Source organism: Gekko japonicus, unplaced genomic scaffold (assembly GCF_001447785.1).
Source record: "Gekko japonicus isolate JY-2015 unplaced genomic scaffold, Gekko_japonicus_V1.1 scaffold2169, whole genome shotgun sequence".
Taxonomy (NCBI): Eukaryota; Metazoa; Chordata; class Lepidosauria; order Squamata; family Gekkonidae; genus Gekko; species Gekko japonicus.
Window position 1 is genome coordinate 105,462 of NW_015174334.1, and position 20,926 is coordinate 126,387.

At 41.1% G+C, this 20,926-nt stretch overlaps 1 protein-coding gene across 1 annotated transcript; it reads left to right on the forward strand.

Moving 5' to 3' along the window:
* The first annotated feature begins 1,187 nt into the window (after positions 1-1,187).
* NAE1 (NEDD8 activating enzyme E1 subunit 1) lies at positions 1,188-17,805 on the forward strand. Its single transcript, XM_015424267.1, has 20 exons — positions 1,188-1,300; positions 3,413-3,516; positions 3,605-3,665; positions 4,320-4,350; positions 4,911-4,982; positions 6,212-6,291; positions 7,660-7,769; positions 8,501-8,610; positions 9,166-9,228; positions 10,342-10,405; positions 10,681-10,772; positions 10,874-10,933; positions 11,031-11,164; positions 12,541-12,616; positions 13,605-13,645; positions 14,407-14,492; positions 15,186-15,278; positions 15,692-15,806; positions 16,371-16,420; positions 17,347-17,805. The coding sequence occupies exons 1-20, from the start codon at positions 1,221-1,223 to the stop codon at positions 17,454-17,456; spliced, it is 1,632 nt and encodes a 543-aa protein (XP_015279753.1). The 5' UTR covers positions 1,188-1,220; the 3' UTR covers positions 17,457-17,805.
* The last annotated feature ends 3,121 nt before the right edge of the window (positions 17,806-20,926 follow it).

Here is a 20,926-nt window from a genome sequence, read left to right on the forward strand (position 1 = left end):
TTAGGCAAAATTGTTTGGGAGCAGGAAAGTATACGTCTTGCTCACACGGATTATTTCAGCCTCTGAATTCCCTTGGCAATTTCAATGCTCCCTCTAAGCTATGGAGTCTTGTGAGCAAAAATTCTGCTTTGTGAACTACTGGCATTAAAGTTGTGAGCGAGTGATTTGGCTACTGCATAAATTAGTTTGCTCTGGAGCCATCCTTCCTGAGCTAAGACAAAAATGTGTGAGCCAGAGGCTAAAAAACTGTGAGCTAGCTCACACTAACTCAGCTTAGAGGGAACACTGGTTCTGATATATAGATACACACATACAGAGAAAAATTAACATTGGTTTTTCTGAATGACAGCTAAACCACATCTAAGAAGACAAAAAGCAGGAAGAAATAAGGAAACAATTACCATTATTAAAAGAGGGGAGGACAAAACTAATGGTTGAGAGAACCATTTAAATTTTTATTTATTTATTTATTCAATTTATACCCCGCCCTCCCAGCTGGGGTATAAATGGCACATAAACTATCATTACTTGTATTTCCAGTATGATGTAGTGGTTATATCTGGGAAAAACAGGCTGGAATTCCCACTCCCCAATGAAAACTTGCTGGGTGACTCTAGGTCAGTCACTGTCTTTCAGCCTAACCAACCTCACAGGGTTGTTGTGAGGATAAAACAGAGGAGAGAATGCTGCTATAAACCTCTTTGGGGGCATATATCAATGTAATTTATCTAAACAGATAAATGCACGCCCATAACGGGACGGTCCAAACCGTGTTTGTATAAAATGCAGACAATTCCCAGAAAGAGACGGTGCCGAACAGAAAAATCTGTACAATAGCAATCTCTCACTCTCCGCAGGCGCGCAAGACGCAGGTAGATTCAGGTGGGTCGCCTTGTTGGTCTGAAGCAACAGAACAAAGTTTGGGTCCAGGAGCACCTTTATGGCCAACCAAGTTTAATTCTGGGTTTAAGCTTCCGTGAAACTTTATACCCAGAATTAAACTTTGTTGGTCTTAACGGTGCCCCAGGACTCAGACAACGTTGGTATTTGTGATTTTTTTTTTTGGAAAAGGCGAAAGCATCATTACAAGCTTGGCTGCGCAGGCGCGTTTGGGGCCGGCTTTGCGCTCGAGCTCCCTCTTCAGGATAACTCGAGGAGGCGCAGGAGAAGATCTGCGGTGGCTGAGCCGGGGCGGGTGAGAAGTGAATGCAGCGGGCATCATGGCGGCGGCCGTGCAGCAGCCGCAACAACAGCCGGGTAGAGTCAGCACGAAGGAGCAGCGCTATGACCGGCAGCTCAGGTCGGCCTGAAGGGCAAGGGGAACGGGGCTGGGTGCTGGCAAGCAGGAAAGTGCCCTCCGTGCTTTCCTCCGGGGCGGCCCCCCCCCCCTCAAAACAGGGGAGCAGGCCGCGGGTGGGTTGCAAAGGCTGTGCTTGTGCCAGGCAGGGGGCTTGGCGGTTGCCTAGTGACGCACTGTGGGCTTGCACCGGCATCTCGTTGGCTCCTGGGACCCTGCTGGTTTGGGGTGCCATCCCATGCAGGCCCATTTCTATAAATAATAAAGCCGGCAGAGTTGTCCTCTTTTGAGCCCTCTGGCTTCTGTGGACTTGGAAGGCGGTAAGTCTTCCTAGGAATGTACTTGGGGCCTTTTTGGAGATGCAAGGGCCCAACCGCGAGCATGGCAAGCAAGCTAATAGTAACAATAACAACCGTGGCTTTTTTTTTGTTTTGAAAAAGAGGTGCTGAAACTCTCAGGTGGGAAATGAAGTTTTAAATCTGTATACAGAAAACTCATGAACTTTTAAACATTTGAAAAAAAAAATTTGTCGAAGAGGTTCTGGAACTCTGTTCCAGCAAGTTCCCCTTGAAAAAAAGCTCTGATAACAATAACTTATTGTTGTTTTACATATTTCACTATCATTTATTCCATTACAGTTTGGTGTAGTGGTTTGATGTAGTGGTTAAGTGCGTAGTTTGGTGTAGTGCCAGTATGGTGTAGAGCCAGTTTGGTGTAGTGGTTAAGTGTGTGGACTGTAATCTGGGAGAACCGAGTTTGATTCCCCACTCCTCCATTTGCACCTGGCTGGATGACCTTGGGCAAGCTATAGTTCTGATAAGAGCTGTTCTTGAAAAAGAGCAGTTTCTGTCAAGAGCTCTCTCACCCCCACCTACCTCACAGGGTGTCTGTAGTGGGGAGGGCGGGGAAAGGAGTGTGTAAGCCATTCTGAGACACCTTTGAGTAGTGAAGGGCGGGGTATAAATCCAATCTCTTCTTCTTCTTCTACATCCCTTCTAGAGCATTAGAAAGCTCATCCCCTGCCACAAATTTTGTTAGTCTTTAAGGTGCTACTGGCCTCTTGCTCTTTTCTACTGCTACAGGCAGACTAATGTGGCTACCCATCTTGATCTCTCTACTAGAGCAGGTTTAATCCCCAACTTTGGAAGTGTTTTCATATACCCCCAAATTGACCTGGTATATACGTGTGTTTCCAAATCAGCTTAACATTATTTGAATATAACATAAGTATAAAGGTAAAGGTTCCCTTGCTCGAAAGCCAGTCGAGTCCGACTCTAGGGTTGCGGTGCTCATCTCTGTTTCAAAGCCAAAGAACTAGAGATGGGAGCTCACTCTGTCATGCGGCACACTCGGGTCTCGAACTGCTGAACACAGCCTGCAGTTCAGCATCTTAACCATTTGAGCCACCACAGTTCCTGTACATAAATATAGACATATACTATGCATAAGTATAGACATGGTTAAAATAAAGTAATCCAAAGTAAAATAATAAATATGATAAAATGTTAAAAGAGCAAGTAAAGCAGTTATAACATAATTAATCAGTGCAGCAGCCTAGATACATTAAAGCAGGGCAGACGTCAAAAGTGGGAGCCAGTTTGGTGTAGTCGTTAAGTGCACGGACTCTAATCTAGGAGAACCAGGTTTGATTCCCCACTCCTCTACTTGCACCTGGCTGGATGACCTTGGGCAAGCCATAGTTCTGGCACAGCTGTTCTTGAAAAAGAGCAGTTTCTGTCAGAGTTCTCTCAGTCCCACCTACCTCACAGGGTGTCTGTTGTGGGGAGGGGAAGGGAAAGGAGTTTGTAAGCTGCTCTGAGACTCCTTTGGGTAGTGAAGGGCGGGATATAAATCCAATCTCTTCCTCTTCCTCCTCCAACTAATGTTACTGTTCTCATCTCATTCTCCCCCTCTAATTAAATAGTCATGGTTTAGTCTAATTGAATCTTTATAGATTTGGTTCCCTGTGCCAGCCAAGTAGATGACCCCAGCCATTGTTGAGGTAAACTGGGATTTGAAAAAACATTTGTTAGCTACCTCCAGTTCGAAGCAAACCATAATTAAACCATGCTTTTGCATTAATGTGTGAACTGGACCTCTGTGTTTGTCTTGCAGGTTATGGGGTGACCATGGACAAGAAGCTTTAGAACTTGCTCATGTTTGTTTGATCTGTGCGACTGCCACGGGACAAGAGATTCTCAAAAACCTAGTACTGCCAGGTATAAATATAAAGCAAAGCTAAAAAAAAATCATGTAGTATAGGAATTGAAATTTGATATAAGTATCACATTTGCTTTCGTCTTCAAGGAGTTGGATCGTTTACGGTTGTCGATGGGAGTCAAGTGACTGGTGAAGATGTCGGAAATAGGTGTGTGTTTCTATACAAGTTTGTAGTATTTTCATCAGCGTGAGAATGATTAATTGTTGGTTAGATCTGAAACCATGGGATTGGATTCAACAGAAGGAGTCCTTTGGATATTGGAAACATAAGAATTAGGCATAAGAACATAAGAGACGCCATTTTTGTATCAGGCCAAAGGCCCATCCAGTCCAGCACTCTGTATCACACAGTGGTCAGAAATACCAGTGCCATCAGGAGGTCCACCAGTGGGGCCAGGACATTAGAAGCCCTCCCACTGTTGACCCCCCCAAGCACCAAGAAGACAGAGCATCACTTGCCCCAGAGTCCCTATCTATACCTTGTGGCTAATAGCCACTGATGGACCTCCGCTCCGTATGCTTATCTAATTCCCTTTTGAAGCCATCCATGCTTGTAGCCACCACCACTTCCTGTTGAGTAAATAAAATCTTAAGATATAAAGAACCTGAAACAAATTAAAATGAGAAAAATGGACCTGTTATCCAAATCTCATCTGCTGCTGTTATATTTTTTATGGACTGGGAGATTAGAGTATTTTTTTCTTCAAAGTGGTATATTTAATAAATTGGTATATTTGATTACTGGAATTTTTTCCATCTTAAATGAAATTTTAAATTAATGTTTTTTGTTTATATTTTTCAGTTTTTTCCTGCAAAGAAGCAATATTGGCCAGGTAAAGTCGTTTTAAATGCAACTATTGAAAAACTGATTTTGCAGTACCATCTGAGGCAGTATATGTTTTCTTTCCTTTTGTAATAAAGAACTGTGTCTTTAATACAGGTAACCTGCTTGCAGATTTTGTAAGAACAATTGGAAGCCCTATGCAAATTCATGGAAAGCATCATTCTAATTAGTTCATTCTAAATTCAGAATCTCTTCATTATAGTACTTGCCACCATCACTGCACACTACACACATGCATATGTGCAGGTTATCCTCTTTGTCTTTGTCTTTATTGCTCAACATTCCATGACATCATAGCAGATCAACCAATAGGCTAAGCTTTCAGACTGTCCAGCACTCATTAGTCACTGTCAGACATTTTTTTGTTCCTGTGATTTCATATCTCTCTGACTGCATTAAAAGGATCTAAAAGAGTGTCCACACAAAAGCCCTGAGGTCAGAATTCAAACATGCTGCCCAGCTCTGTGCATACTTAGTTGGAAGTAAGTATGTACAGGATTGCTACTGTAGGTTTCTAACAAATCTGATTTTTTTGTGTATGTTCAATAGAATCGAGCCCAGTGCACCACGGAACTATTGCAAGAATTGAACAGTGATGTCTCAGGAAACTTTGTGGAAGAGGTTTGTGCCAATTGAGTTCTGGAGTGTGAGTGTATTAAAGAAGTATAAGAGAATGGGTGATTCATCTATCCACCTATATTAGTGACATGAAACAGGAGGATTACAAATGTAGGAAAATGTATAGCTGAGTCAGCTCAGTTGTAGCTCCCATCACCATATTTCCCTGTGATGACGTTACCTTGTTCAGTGGGATGCTCCTGGCTAAAAAGCATAATTCTGCTGAATTTTAAATTGCCAGCCATGTCTTGTTTTTTGTTAGATGATTGATTTGATTTATTAAATTTCTACCCCGCTCTCCCGGCTGAGAATGGCTTACATATAACAACCAAAATTTTACAATACACATAAAATAGATTAACAAAAACAATTAAGCAATTCTTAAACCATTTAAGCCATAGATATAATAAAGTAATTTCAACAATTTCACAGTGGTAGTTGTGACACACTTCTCTCTCTTCACAGTCAGCTCTTTGGTCTTCTTAGGTCATCTTAGGCAGCTGGCTCAGGCTGTAGTTAGAAATCCCGGGGGGGGGGGGGGCAGGCCGTCTCAAGTTGTCAGTTGTTAGTGGTGGCGGCGGCTCCAAAAGCCTGGTGGAAGATCTCCGTTTTACAGGCCCTGCGGAACTGCAGAAGGTCCCACAGGGCCCTGATGATATGTCGGTGCAGTGTGGGTTTGACAGGCTGGGCTCTGCAGTTCTTAGTGAAGCTGTAAAAAAGGAAGAAAGAAAAAGTGTGTGTTGCAGCAACCTCTGGTGCAGTGGATGGGGCACCAGGCAGGCTGATGTAGCTTTGGTTGGGAGGCTCCGTTCCCATCTTGCAAGCAGTGCGTGCACGTTTAGGACCAGAAGGTTCATTTTTATAGTTGTAATTTAGAAAGATTTCAAATCACTGGGGGAAAGATGAAATTCAAATTACTTTTGTGTATCTGTACATAATAAAATATGACTGCAATTTAGAAAGGGGGACCTTAGCTAAACACCTAATGTTGGCTGGATCCTCTGGCTCTGATTGGTAATAGTGATGCTTTCCTTCCATGTTAGGAAGCTTTTGTCAATGCAAGATTCTCTGCTTCTGGTGGAAAAGCCTCTAGTGTTGACAGGAGACTCTCTGCTCGAGAGAGAAGGACAGTCATTAGTGGAACGTAATCCTGACCCATTAATGCTAATTTTGATTTTTTTGTTTTTGTTTTACTGTATGATCAAATATGTGCATCTTTTGCATTTCTTAAGAATCCAGATACGCTTCTAGACAATGATCCCTCATTTTTCTGTCGGTTTAACATCGTGATTGCAACTCAGCTCCCAGAAAGGTAAGTGAATGTTGAGCTGATTGTTTTCATTGTCTGAAACTCTAGTTTGGTTTTATGTGTTAATTCTTAATGTCTTCAACCTGTATATAGCTCCATGTCTGTTCATCAGTGGAAAACATAACATCTGCTTTGAAATTGCCTAGATAAGAGCTGGAGTTTGGTAGGAAATGAGGGTGGAAAGCAGGACTGCCTCATCTCTTCTGCAAGGGAGAAGGATCTGCTCCAGCTATTCGGCCTTGCTTGCTATGCTGGAAATGTAATAATCATGAGAAGGTTAAGCCATACACATCTACACATTGCTTTGCTTCTTTCTCTCTTGCACACAGCTTTGTAGGCAGAAGTGGTAACATGGGTTGTTTGCTGTTGAATGGTTAGTTTAGCTCCATGGGGAACATGGCATTGAAGCTCTGATGTTCTACATCCTTCCTCTCACTTAATAAACATACTAAGCTACTATTCTTTGCACAAGCATCCCCTGCTTGATTTGTCTGGATAATGAACAAGTTGGATTTTCACAAAACCTGGTAGAATGCTAGCTCTTTTTTTTCCCCTGCCTTAACTGGTGCTATTTGTTTTGCCAAGCTGTTTAAAAAAAGCTTCAGTTGTTTCAGAGAGATGAGATCATTTGAGGTACTTAAAGAATTGTTTCCTGGCTGTTTTAACATATATCGTAGTATCATGTATTTGACAGAAAAGTATGCTGCATCCTGCTATTTAGAGGAAAAGTCCAGTCTTGCAGGTTTTCGAAACAATTGTTTAGAAAATGAAAGACTGAATCCCAAAATGCCATCTGCATGTAGAGGTGTTTTGTATTTTGTGTTAGAGTGCTGCACTAAAAAGTGAAATTTAAAAAGTTCTCCCACTTGGCACTAGAGGTAGTGGAAGCATGGGAACTTCTGTATAACCTTGTAGTTATTGTGCCGCTCGGGTGTTTGTTTGTTTATTTATAAATTTGATTTTTAGACTGCCCTCCCCTAATACTTGATGCTCAGGGTGGTGTACAACATTTAAATGGAATTTAAATAATTAAAAACATTCATACAATAATAATTCCAAAAGGTACCTAGAAACCAATTATTCTTACCCGGGGGGTGGGGGGTGGGGAGTGGATGGAAAAAAGAGGCCAGGCTGATTAAGTCTGTTGATTAAAAAAAAGTTGATTAAAAAACTGTCCTGAATCGTAAGCCTGGTGGAACATCTCTGCCTTACAAGCCCCGCGGAACTGAACTAGATCCTGCAGGGCATGGATGTTTAGCAGAGAGTTCCGCTAGGTCAGAACCAGGAGGTTGAGGACAGCCAAATATCTCTTGTGTTAGCAGCAGTTTGCCATCTGTCCTGGTTCCAACCCATTATCTTATGTTTTTACAGTACGTTACTCCGGCTAGCTGAAGTTCTATGGAATTACAACATCCCACTGCTAGTCTGTAGGACTTATGGATTAGTCGGATACATGCGAATAGTTATCAAAGAACATCAAGGTAAGAGATTTAGCAAGGGATTAAAGGTTTCACCTGCTCTTAAAAGAAGCTCTAAAAATATTGAACTCGCTTACACAGTTTCACATCACACATGCTTGGTTTTATGAGGTGCTCATATACTTGTGTGTCTGCATTTATTGGTGATGTAGATATCAGCAAAATATATTTTTAATTGTTTTTCCATGTTCAAAAATATTACAGCATTTTTCATATTTTTCACAGAATAATAGGACTTTATATACAAATACAATGTCAGCAAAATATTTCAGGAACAGGTATGACCTGCTAAGCACTAAATATAACAACCAAGTTAGGATTAGGTTGAAAGATACAAGAGATCCTCCAGTTTCAAACTGTGTGTTTTCCTTAAGGACTTTTGTAATGTATGTTGTTGTCACTTCAAGTAAAGGGTGTTGTGTGATTGTAGAAAGCTGTATTGGTATCCAAATTCAACTACAATCATTTATTTGTAGTGTGGTGTTATCAGATTTCTGAGCTAAAAAAATGGCTCAAAGAGCAGTTCACAGCAATTGACGTATGATACAAAAAGGTTTTTAAGGGGAGGGTTCTTGGCTGGATTTTGATCAAGGAACCATGGAGGCCTGGCCTTGCTGTTGCCTCCCTTCCCTCTGATGACTTCCACAGCAGCCATTAATATCTGGGGTGGGTGGGTAATAATGCCCTTTATTAAAATGGAAAGAAAAGCTAAGATTCTCTTAATGTTTTAACAGTTATAGAGTCTCACCCTGATAACACGTTGGATGATTTGAGACTGGATAACCCGTTTCCAGAACTACGAGAGCATATTCATTCTTACGACTTGGATCACATGGAAAAAAAGGTCAGTATGAGCTCTGACTTCTGTTCAGCAGTACGCAAGTAAACTTTGGATTTACTCCAGAAGAAGCAAACTTGCAACCACTGCCTTCCAAAAGATTCATTTTAAAAATGCAGTGTAAACATGTACTACTATAGATCCTGATTTATTATATTTAAGGATTTCCTGTGGTTGCTAGAAAAATGCATGTGCTTGTTCCCTGTAAATAATGTGTGAGCTGTTCATTTTAAAAAAAGTTTGGGCGAATGGTTTGTGAAAGCCTTGCCTTCTCAACATGCTTCCATTCTAATATCCTCATGTAGCTGTGGCAGACAGCCCAAGAAGGATTGAATAAATGAAAAAATAGCTAAAAGAATCTGAGCATTAAATAAATGGAAAAAATAGCTAAAAGAATCTGAGCATTAAGAGCTCACTTGAATAGTGTTGGAATTTCCAAATATAGGACAGAATGACCAGTCTCAGCATTAACTGGGAGAATTGCATGCAGACTCAGAGCTAAACAATAAGTTATGTGAGATATCCATGACTGAATCTCCCAATGTTTCCTTGTGTTTGCAGGACCACAGCCACACTCCATGGATTGTAATTGTAGCTAAATATCTAGAGAAATGGTATAAAGAGGTATGTAAAATTGTGACATTATCCTAATGTATTTTTTAATGTCTGATGCTGGAGAACTCTGAAATTATGCATGCCTCTGAAGAGAAGGGGCATTTACACACTTGCAGGACAGAGGCTGAGTACAGCGGAAGAGTGCTGAGGAGATATGTGAAGGACTACAGTTTTTCCTCAAAGGTCACCTACATTAATTCCCAATAAGTGGGAATACTAGTTAGAATATTTCTCCCTGATGGTGCTTCTTTAAAAATCTGCAGTGCGTTTTAAAACTGTGACACCCCCCCCTCCCCCCCGGTGAAATGGTACAGCCCGTTTTACCTACTCAGAATTCTGCCACCTCATTCTGCTGCAAGTGTAGACCAGGCCTGTTTAAATTCCACTGGGCTTGAATGAAATGTGTAGAGCTTAACTGAGCTGGATCGCTCCCCAAAAAGTAAACAAGCACTATCCGTGGATTTGGAAGGGATGAACATTGGGCCTGATATGGTCTAACGTAGGTGCATCTCTCAGGCACAGAATCTTGCAAGTGAGGCTTTTCTTCCTCTCCCTCTCAACACAAGTGCATTAGCAGGTGTGTAGCAGTGTAGGGGATTGGGCAGTCTGTGTGTGCCTCCCTTAGCCCCCTCAAGAGACCTTCCTTTCCGTTAAACTGCTCAGGTTACTCCTGGTTGGAGTGCAAGGAAATTGCATTGTGCAGGAGATGAGAGAGTCTGGATAGGGCGTAGGAGATATGCAGAGACCTTCCATTCTTTGAAATTGCTCCCTTGTGGCTTCCTGTGCATGAACCCATGTTCTTGTTTTTGGACTGGGACAGGACTGGTTCTGCCCCCACACTCTTGGCTTGGGTCCTTTTGTCTGCCATGTTTTGTCATCTCTAGTGATTTTAGAAAACTGTTTAATTATCCTTGTTGTCATATGATCAGATGAGGACTTAAACATATGGAAATTATTGACCCAATCCACAATTTCTGTTACATGCTTGAACACAGATAAAGAGTCAGTAGCATCTTGCTGCTTGGTCTTCCTCACTTCAGTCAGCTTCTAATGATTGACTCTGTGTAGTTTTTACATGAATCAAATATATAACTGTTATGGTTTTTCCCCTCTCCAATTTAGAATGGTGGTCAGATACCCAGGAACTACAAGGAAAAGGAAGCCTTCCGGGAGATGATTAGGCAAGGTAAGTGTGAATCAATTGCTTTTGACAGTGAATTGAAAGTTGCTGGTGGAATTTTCTGGTCTTAAGTTGGATTTTTAAGTTTATATACTGTATGTGTCTACAGTATACACATATATGTTTGTTTTAACATAAACTGCTTTTTAAAAATAGTTTTTATTAGGATAAACAGCATATATCCAACTATGACATAACATTTTAACATAATAAACATAAAAGGGATCTAAACAACCTTATTATCACAGTATTGCTCCAGTTAGTAATCTGTTTCTTGTTAGGTATCTTGAAGAATGAAAGTGGAGTCCAAGAAGATGAAGAAAACTTTGAAGAAGCTATTAAAAATGTGAATACAGCTGTTATTCCTACAAAGGTAAAGAAGAATCCCTTCCCCCTGATATTCTAGCAATAGAAATACTGAACAAAACTATTCTTGGGAAGATTGTTGGTGTACTTCCTGCTTTTTTATTACAGGTTCCAGTTTGTATTGAAGACATCTTGAATGACAACTGCTGCACCAGTCTCTCACAGCAGGTAGTAGAGGCGTGTCCAGTTATTATCCAGCCTTCTTCATTTCTGGGTGGAAAAACCCATGTACTGTAATCTGTGCATCTTTTAAATTTTTTTTTAGACACCATCTTTTTGGATTTTGGCCCGAGCTCTGAAAGAATTTGTGGCAAAAGAAGGTCAAGGAAACTTACCTGTCAGGGGTACAATTCCTGATATGATAGCTGATTCTGGTAAATTTATCAAATTACAAAATGTGTAAGTGCTCTTTACACCTGTTTGGCTTTATGTTAATGGTGGTAAATGGCTTTCTGACAACGAGGGACATTTTGTATAAGTATCAGCACTGTCTATAGGTTCATGCAGGTGACCCCTTTGAAGCTTTTCCCTGTCCATTTGATTGTGTTAACAGATCATTTCTAAATTGGAGAATGCTTGTGTACCAAAGTGCTGGAACCTGTTTTTTTAAATGTAAACCACAACTTCCCTTCTCTTGCTAATTACACTTTCCCTGTATGAAAAACCTGGTCTTCTAAAACAAACAAAACTTATTGTTTTATACCAGCATTTGCCAAATTCTGTTCTGTCCTAGAAACAGAACATGGGCACTGGAAATGCATCTGTCAGCTGAGCCTTGCAGAGAAAAATCCTGTGAAATAAATGCTTGAAAAAAGGCCTAGAAGAGATCTGTTCCTTATCTTCTAGGGGATTCTCTGCAGCAGCCAGCAAGCTACCAGTAACTTACAAGCTACTTGGTATCAAAGTACTTTAGTGCTGACATACACACACATGAAGCTGCCTTATACCGAATCACACCATTGGTCTGTCAAGGTCAGTCTTGCCTACTCTGACTGGCAGCAGCTCTCCAAGGTCCCAGGTGGAGGCCTTTCATATCACCTTCAGCCTGGGACTTTTAACTGGAACTGCTTTGCATGCAGAATCACTTGAGCCCTCCAGGCATGGGGTTGGCTGGAAACTGAACCCAGAAGATGAGATTTATACCCCAAGGCCAACAACGTATTTTTTTGTTATATTCAAAGATTATAAAAACAGTTCTTTGAGGGCCTTTGAGGGGCACACTGACATGGCACATGTCACAGCACAATCCACACTGGGGCTGTATCAGTTTCTTAAATTGATCATGCTAGTTCAGTCAGACTAGCAGAATTGGCATAACTGGCACAACAGCTGGAGGTGGGAGGGAGGCAGCTTTGTTAAATCTGAGAGTCTTTGATGTTCTGTAACACTCTGTCTCTACGTTTGAAGCTAGGTGAACATGGCTGTCCCTCTGGAATTTAGATTGAAATGTTTTTGGTCCCCTGATGTTTGTGTTACTGATAGCATGTATTCAGGCGGGTAGTTCTGGGCAGTTTCTAGAGCAGTTTATCAAATTTCTTTTTATAAGCAGTGAATCTGATTTGTATGTATATAAAGCCATTAGAAAGTAGTAAGAACAACTATGTAAATGTATATTTTGGTGTGAGTTCATGGGCCAGTTGACTGTTATCTGTTCCATATGCCACTGTTAGAAAGTGTAACACTGGTCTGACTCTCCATGTCCAGAGTGAAAATGAACCACTGATTCTTAGAAAGTAGTGAAGGTAGTTAAAGAACTTTTTTGCCTTCCCTTTAAGGTACCGTGAGAAAGCAAAGAAAGATGCTGAAGCTGTGGGTAACTATGCTGCTAAGATGTTACAGTCAATAGGCAAGGTGAGCTCAGTGAAACCTTATGAATTGAATCTCTGTGCCCTTTATTTACACAAAATGATGATTCCTATATAACAGTCCAATCCAGAGTGCCCCTCTTGTTTAACAGCCCCGGGAATCAACAAGCCTTTTAACACTACAACTGACTTTTAACATTTGAGAGGCTACTGTAGTCTTAAGGGGGGCAGGTGGGTAAGGGCTCAGATGGATGACCTCTTGAGAATTGTATGTAAGCTGCCTTGAACTCCTGGAAGAAAGAACAGGCAGGATATAAATACGATCAAGCAGTTGTGTTTCTCTCTTCATTTTGTTCACATAACATCTGTTTTCTGCTTTTTCTTTTCTATTGACCCTATTTACTGTGCCTCTCTCTGATATCAGAGCACCTCATCCAATCAGTGGCTGAGGCTTTTATCATTACCACCAAATCCCTTAACATAACACAAGAAACAGCATGTAGTGAGTAAATTCACACTAAAATATTACTTTTTCATGTCAGCTATTTAAAAATATTTCAGAATCCAGTGAAGTTTGCTTGTTTGTTTACTACAATTTTATTCTGCCCTTTCTCCAAGGAGTTTAGGGTAGCCTACATGGTCCTCCCCCTCCTCCATTTTATTCTTGCGGGAAACCTGTGACAGTAGGTTAGGCTGAGACACAATGACTGGTCCATTGTCATTCAATATGATTCATGGCAAGTGGAGCTTTGAATTTCAGTCTTCCCAGGCCCGGTGGACCACTCTGCTGCACCACACTGTCTCCTCCTCAGTAATTTATTGCTTGCTTGTACTAATGCCAGAAGGAGCTGCGGTGGCTCAAGTGGGTTTATACTTGCTTCTACTAATGCCAAATGAGACATCAGTGTCTGGACAACAAGAAAATTTTACTTTTGGCAGTAGAAATGAGACATGTGTCTGAACAACAAGAAAATTTTACTTTTGGCAGTAGTTACCACCTGACAACTGCATTTAATGATACTTTTATTTCATAGGCACCAGAATCCATTTCTCAGAGAGAGTTAAAACTACTTTGTAAGTATTCTTCATTTTTAAAGCTTTGTTTTAATAGTGTGCTCTAGTAAATGTTAGTAGGTACTCCAGCATGCTTTGTGCGGTGGATGTATACCCTGATGTAGGAGCTTCTTTCTCACATGGGAGGTTCAGTGCACATGCAGCTCTGGTATGTGCATAAAAAGCCTTCACCAGCTCTGCACTGTCTTGTTGACAGCTATGTTGCTGCCCTTCCAGCTTGTAATCAAAGCTGCTGGCATCATTCTAGTGAGTGGAGGAAACGTCTGCTCACCTAAAATGCCTGCATCAAATTTTTGTGGAGCTTGCCTCGTTTTTCTGATGTGTGTGACCAGTAGTTGAATCCTCTAGACTTCACAGGGAGTTGAAGAGTATTGACAAATGTTAGGGAAAAGCTGTTGGTAGCAACTCTGTGAATTATGTCTGATGATAAAAAGTAAAGGAACTGCAGGTACCAGAAGACTGAGTAGCTCATTGGTGGGATATTAGCAGCAGAATGCTACACAGCTCTGTGATAAGTATTTAAGTTGAATGTATCATATATCTAATTCTGAACTGGGTCGTAGAGTGTGGATTGGTAGATCTGGAAAATGGAGCTAGGGACAGATTTGGGGGATTTCTCTACAAACCTGAAGGAATGGCAGATTCACCTGTATTACAATAATTCATCTCTAAGGAATGAATAAAGTTTGTTTTGAAAAGTGATATCTGTGATAAAAATGCTATATGTGTTTTCCCCCCCCCCCCCCCCCCACACCCCCCACGCAGTAATTCAGCATTTCTTCGAGTAGTGCGGTGCCGGTCCCTTTCTGAAGAGTACGGCTTGAATACTTCAAACAAAGATGAGATAAGTAAGATGAGTTCACTACATTATCTGTAGGTTTCTTTGATTGCAATTTATTTGCAAATATTGATATGAAAATAAAGGCCTACTTAGGTCCGGAAGAAGAAAAAGTAGCAGCACAGTGCATCTTGTAGCTGCTGTCCTCATTTCTGCTGTTACATGAAGTATTGAGCCAAACCGCCTAGGAGCGTGTAATTGCCTGAGCCTGCATGACATGTTACGCCATCTTGGTTAATAATCACTGAGTGTACTGAGTGTTTTGTTATAGTGCTATAGCGCTATAAAGCGAACGTTAAAAAAAAAAAGCCGGAGATCGCCCGCACGGGCGAAAAACAGCGGGGGAAAAGCGGTGCAGTCTGAAATGGCAAACCGCTTCAGATCCAGCTCATTACCGGAAGGGGAAAGCCATGTGTGAAATGGCAGCCCTATACCGGTTTACTCCATGACGGATCAAAAACGGCTTCAAAACGGGTTTAAAAGGGTAATGTGAAATTCCTCAATATTACCTTGGAGTCTACTTGATGTGATGCTAATAAACTTGCAGTTTTATTCTTAGATGCAGAATTCAAAGTTTTGGGTTGCTTATACATAGTGAAATTGCAAAAATGCATTCAGTTAAAGCAACCTGAATTGTTATTGATGTGTTGCTCTTCCTCAGATCATTAAATGAATTACAGATTGACCTTTTCTCTCCCTTAAGTTTCTCATGTGGACAATCCAGATAGTGAGATGGTGCTTTACTTAATGTTACGTGCTGTGGATAGATTTTTTAAACACCATGGAAGATATCCAGGTAAGCTTATTTTAATAATACCCAATTTGCTTTACCATTTTCCAGGGCGGTGGCCGTGGTAGTTCATGCAGCATTGCTTTTTGTTTTTTCTGCTCCACAGGTCAAACAGAAGCTTTAATGCCAGCAATTTATTTGAGTGTAATATAGATTTAGTGAACAAGTATTCTAGGAGATGATAATTTATACGGTTAATAATATTCAGTGTTACAGGTTCTTGAATATGTAAACTGATTGCAAATCTTGGTAAGGGGGTCTTACCATTATTAAACTTCTGTGTATTTGATGTATTAAATTGCAAAGATATAATCGAGTCTGGTAGTAAAACTTCCTACTTCACCTTTTATCTTTCAAGAGTATATCCTGTTTTTGTTACTGAAATGTTAGCTTTAAGTATAATTGATTTTTCTCCCCAGGGGTTTATAACTACCAAGTGGAGGATGATATTGGAAAACTGAAAATTTGTCTCAATAGTTTTCTTCAAGAATATGGGTTACCTGTAACAGTGAAGGATGACTATATCCATGAGTTGTGAGTATCATACAAAAGAAAAAATATCACTTTCCTCAGTCTTATTTATTACAACATTTTATGCCATTTTTCTCACCATGCCTGGAGACTCAAAGTGGCTTAGCAGACAAAGCATAAAACCAAACAAATCAACTTCACAGGCTATAGCAACATCATGTCCTCATCTCCTGCACAACCATAGCATACTACTTAATATTCTTCAGCTGCCTGCCTAAATAAGACAGCCGTATGCTGTCCACAGAATTGGGCTATGGTATTTATTCGGGCAGGCTGTTCCAAAGAAGGACAGTATAACACATATAAAAAATTTCAAAAAACCCTGGATTTTTAAAATAGAGAACAATAATAAATACATCACAATACAGCCAGTAAACAATGAAATATAGGAGAAACGGGCCTGAAACGTTTCAGACATGTTAAAATGACAGCCTATTTCCTTTGGGAAAACTGTCTCTCCTGAACAGTTTTGGCTGCAGTAGAAGACTCTGGGAAGACCTGAAATGGTACACAGGTTTGTCCTGTTACGCTGTCCTAAGTGTGACAACTGCTGTTTTTCTTGTACAGCTGTCGCTATGGAGCTGCTGAGCCACATACCATTGCTGCGTTTTTGGGAGGTAAGAATCCTGTTACTGATCTACTGAGTGGACAATTTCACTGTCATAAAGTAAGAAGATTAATGTGGTTGTGGGTTCTGTCCTTTTTACTGGTATGATTTCATCACATATGAATGAATGCATACTTCTGTTGTATAACTGTATGCAGCTGGAATATTTACCTTGTAGAATTAGAGCTACGTGAAACACATTTATACCTGAAACTAACATTTATACATGCATCTATGCAAGGACAGAATCCAAATAATTTCTGAAACGGTTTCCAGTGTGTACACATTATTCAGACAGGAAACTATATACTTGGTGAGATGTTCCACGAAGGCTTTTTGATTCACCCCAGTGGAAGGATCAGCTTTGTGCAAAGGGGCTCTTTGTGGATGGAGCAGCTCTTTTCTCACCTTTCCCCTTCCAGCTTCCTGAAATGGCAATGCTGTGGTGGGGACACATTCTCAGTCAGAAAGTGGGTTAAAGGGTGGCGGTGAATCAAGCAGCATTTCCCTTCCCCCTTTTTCTGCAAGTACAGCCTCCAACATATATAGCCCCATATCTACTAGCATCCTCTAGATATGGGTGTTTTCTCTACTTCATTTATACCCCACCTTTCTCCCCAGAGGGGACCCAAAGCAGCTTACACCATTCTCCCCTTTTCCATTTTATCTTTGCAAAAACCATGTAAGGTAGGTTAGGCTGAGAAGAGAGTGACTGGCTGTAGGTCACCCAGTGCGTTTCCATGGCAGTGTGATGATGCAGACCTGGGTCACCCAGATCCTAGTCCAGCAGTCTAACCACTACATGCTGGCTCTTGAGATACCATGTCTGCTACTGATAATGTAGGACTGCAATAGAGCCAGGCGGGTGCTGTATCAGTTAAATTATAAAGTTCCAACTGCTTCAAAAAATTGTTCCATTTCTTTCTGTTTTTACAGGAGCTGCTGCACAGGAGATCGTGAAAATCATTACAAAACAATTTGTAATTTTTAATAACACCTACATTTATAATGGCATGTCACAGACCTCAGCAACGTTCAAGCTGTAGGCTTATTACAGTACATTGTGTGAAGGTGCAGTTGTATTTTTGTTCTGTCAAGTCATGCTAGTTGGATATTTGTTGCCAACTTACCCATCTTTGTATTTTTTCCCTTCATTAAAATATATTTTTAAATTGCAATAAGGATCTTATCTTGAATTTAATAAAACTGGCTGCAACGTGGAAGGTAATGTAAATGATAAGAGCCGTTTCATCATTGTCAAGTTCTTCCTATTATTTTAAGTAGAAGCACTTCTGTTCTTTTGGGAGTTGGAGCCGGTTCTTACTGTGGACTTTAACATCTAGCTGGCCTCTTATCACTCAGGAAAGTGTTTCTAAATTCCTTTGTCAAATAAATACCCACTTTCAAACAATGTGTAGCAAGTAATATGTGACATTCTCTTCCATAGCAATAGCTGTTGGTCAGGTGTGAAAAATTATTTATCAGAGTGCACATACAGACACATTAATCCACCATGCAGCTTGGAATATTATTAATGAACATGCTCTTAAACTATGATTTAAAGATTTAAATGCCTGATAGGTAAAGGTAAAGGTTCCCTTGCTCGAAAGCCAGTCGAATCCGACTCTAGGGTTGCGGTGCTCATCTCCGTTTCAAAGCCGAAGAGCCAGCGCTGTCCGAAGACGTTTCCGTGGTCATGTGGCCGGCATGACTAAACACCAAGGCGCACGGAACGCTGTTACCTTCCCACCGAAGTGGTACCTATTTATCTACTTGCAATTTCTTGCTTTCGAACTGCTAGGTTGGCAGGAGAAATGCCTGATACTAAGCCTCAGATACAGACTTTTAACTGTCATCACATTTGAAAGATGTGCTGAGTGTTCTCAATTGGTCTTAAGAGCCTTTTGAAGCCTAGGTTTGGGCCTCTTGAACATTTTGGCTAGGTTCGTGTGTGTGTTGTTTCACGAGTGTAGTTAATAATGTTGTAGTAGCCCTGCAAGCCCTGTGTGTTGTATCAAGAGTAGAGTTAATAATGCTGTATGACGACAAAGAAGAGAGAAGATAATGGATTTATGCCCCGCCCTTCCACTACCCAAGGGAGTCTCAGAGCGGCTTACAAACTCCTTTCCCTTCCCCTCCCCACAACAGACACCCTGTGAGGTAGGTGGGGCTGGGAGAACTCTGACAGAAACTGCTCTTTTTCAAGAACAGCTGTGCCAGAATTATGGCTTGCCCAAGGTCATCCAGCCAGGTGCAAGTAGAGGAATGGGGAATCAAACCTGGTTCTCCCAGATTAGAGTCTGTGCACTTAACCGTTACACCAAACTGGGTCACCATTTACTTGAAGCTGTTCCAGTACCAGCTGTAGACTGGGATGGTTACTATTTCACTGGGCATTCCCTTCTGTTAGAGTGACTTCATGCATGCATTTTTGCTCTGGGATGACTGCAGCGCGCAACAAGAATTTTCATTAGTAAAACAGCTACATCATGAATCAAGCTTCTGTGTCACCTCTCCTTAAATAATATACAGCCAGTATATCACTTGCCTATAGTAGTTGTCCTGATAGACTAAACTAGCCCAATCTTGTCAGATCTTGAAAGCTAAGTAGGGTTGACCATGGTCAGTACTTGGGTTGGAGGCCATCAAGAATGTCTGGGGCTGCTATGAAGAGGAAAGCAATGGCAAGCCACCTCTGCTTGTCCCTTGACTTGGAAACCTCAGAGGTGGTACTTCATGGGGTCTTCATGAGTCAGTTGCGACTTGAGGGGACACTTTACAGTATGTTAATATATTCTCACTAACATCAAAGTATGAAGTGATGCCTTTCCTGGAAAATGTAGCAGCAGTTTAAGGTGCTGAATGTAATAACTGCTTTGTTGGTTTGTACCAACCTTGCACTAGTGTCCAGTATTCATTTTCTAAAAGCAGCCCATCAGACACTTTTGGAAACTCATGAGTAGCCTGTGAAAGTTGTCTTTATTGAAATTAATATCAAAGGGAGAAGCCATGTTTAGTTTGGAGGCAGTGCAATGGAGAATCTTGCAGCACCCTAACACCTGATTCACACATTCAGCATAATGTGCTAACATAGATGATCAAGATTTGGAATGCTCCCTCTGTCCAAAACTTAGGGAAAACCCACACAGCATGCAAAGGGGGTAGACATTTTCTCCCAGCTGTTTTATCCTATCTCCTGGCTTTCTTTTTGCTATCAAGTCACAGCTGACTTATAGCAACCCCTTGGGTTTTCAAGGCAAAGAGATGTGCAGAGGTGGTTTGCCATTGAACCCACTTGGGTTTTCAAGGCAAAGAGATGTGCAGAGGTGGTTTGCCATTGCCTGCCAACGCATTATGACTGGTAGTTCTTGGAGGTCTCCCATCCAAATACTAGCCAGGTCCGGCCCTGCTTAGCTTCCGAGATCTGATGAGATCAGGCCACCCTGGGCTATTCAAGTTAGGGCTCTGCTTGCCCCCCCCCCTGGAACAAAGGAACATTCAGAGTTCCCCAGGGTCTTGGGTAGAGGGTTTTCATATCACCCTACTACCTTATCCTTTTAACTGGAAATTGAACTTGGGACCTTCTGCATGCAAAGTAAATGCTCTACTACTACTAAGCTATGGTTCTTTACCTTAAGAGTAATGCTTTAATGCTTGGGACCAGTGTTCCCTCTAAGCTGAGTTAGTGTGACCTAGCTCCCAGTTTTTTAGCCCCCCCGGCTCACATATTCTTGCCTTAGCTCAGGAAGGAGGGCTCCAGAGCAAACTGATTTATGCAGCAGCCAGATTGCTCGCTCGCAACTTTAAAGCCAGCAGCTCACAAAGTAGAATTTTTGCCCACAAGACTCCACAGCTTAGAGGGAGCATTGCTTGGGACCAGCAGTTCTCAACAATGAGTTGTTATAAAAAAAGGCACAAAGAAGGAAGGAAAACATCCAATCCGAAGTTTGAAGCCTGGGGGTATCTCATCAGTTGGTGGAATTTTGACAGGATCAGAATGGTATTGGCTATGTTAGCCTGCTCAGACTTGGGCCAGTCACTGTCAGCCTTGAATACCTCACAGGGTTATTATGAACAAAGCTTGAGTCCAGTGGCACCTTTTAAGACCAACAACATTTTATTCTGGCTATAAACTTCTGTGTGCATGCATACTTCAGATGCAGGGTTATGAGAATAATTTATGTTATTTATAGTCTGCCTTCCTCACTGAGACTCAAGGTTATATAAATCAGTAAAATCAACAGGATGATACATCTAATAAGTAATGTAATAGGACTAGGAATTACAGAAATTCCAAACAGCTGTTGTCTCAACAAAGCATAAATACTACATCAGTAGAAATGCAGTGCATTTTCCTGGGCCACTCTTATTTAAATGTAATAGGACTAGGAATTACAGAAATTCCAAACAGCTGTTGTCTCAACAAAGCATAAATACTACATCAGTAGAAATGCAGTGCATTTTCCTGGGCCACTCTTATTTATTTTTTTTTAATTTTTTTTTATTTTACCTTTTG

Coding starts and splice junctions, on each gene's coding strand:
- NAE1 (XM_015424267.1), top strand. CDS start 1,221: ATGGCGGCGGCCGTGCAGCAGCCGCAACAACAGCCGGGTAGAGTCAGC. Junction 3,666..4,319: donor GGTGAAGATGTCGGAAATAG/GTGTGTGTTTCT, acceptor TATATTTTTCAG/TTTTTTCCTGCAAAGAAGCA. Junction 15,807..16,370: donor GATGACTATATCCATGAGTT/GTGAGTATCATA, acceptor TTTCTTGTACAG/CTGTCGCTATGGAGCTGCTG.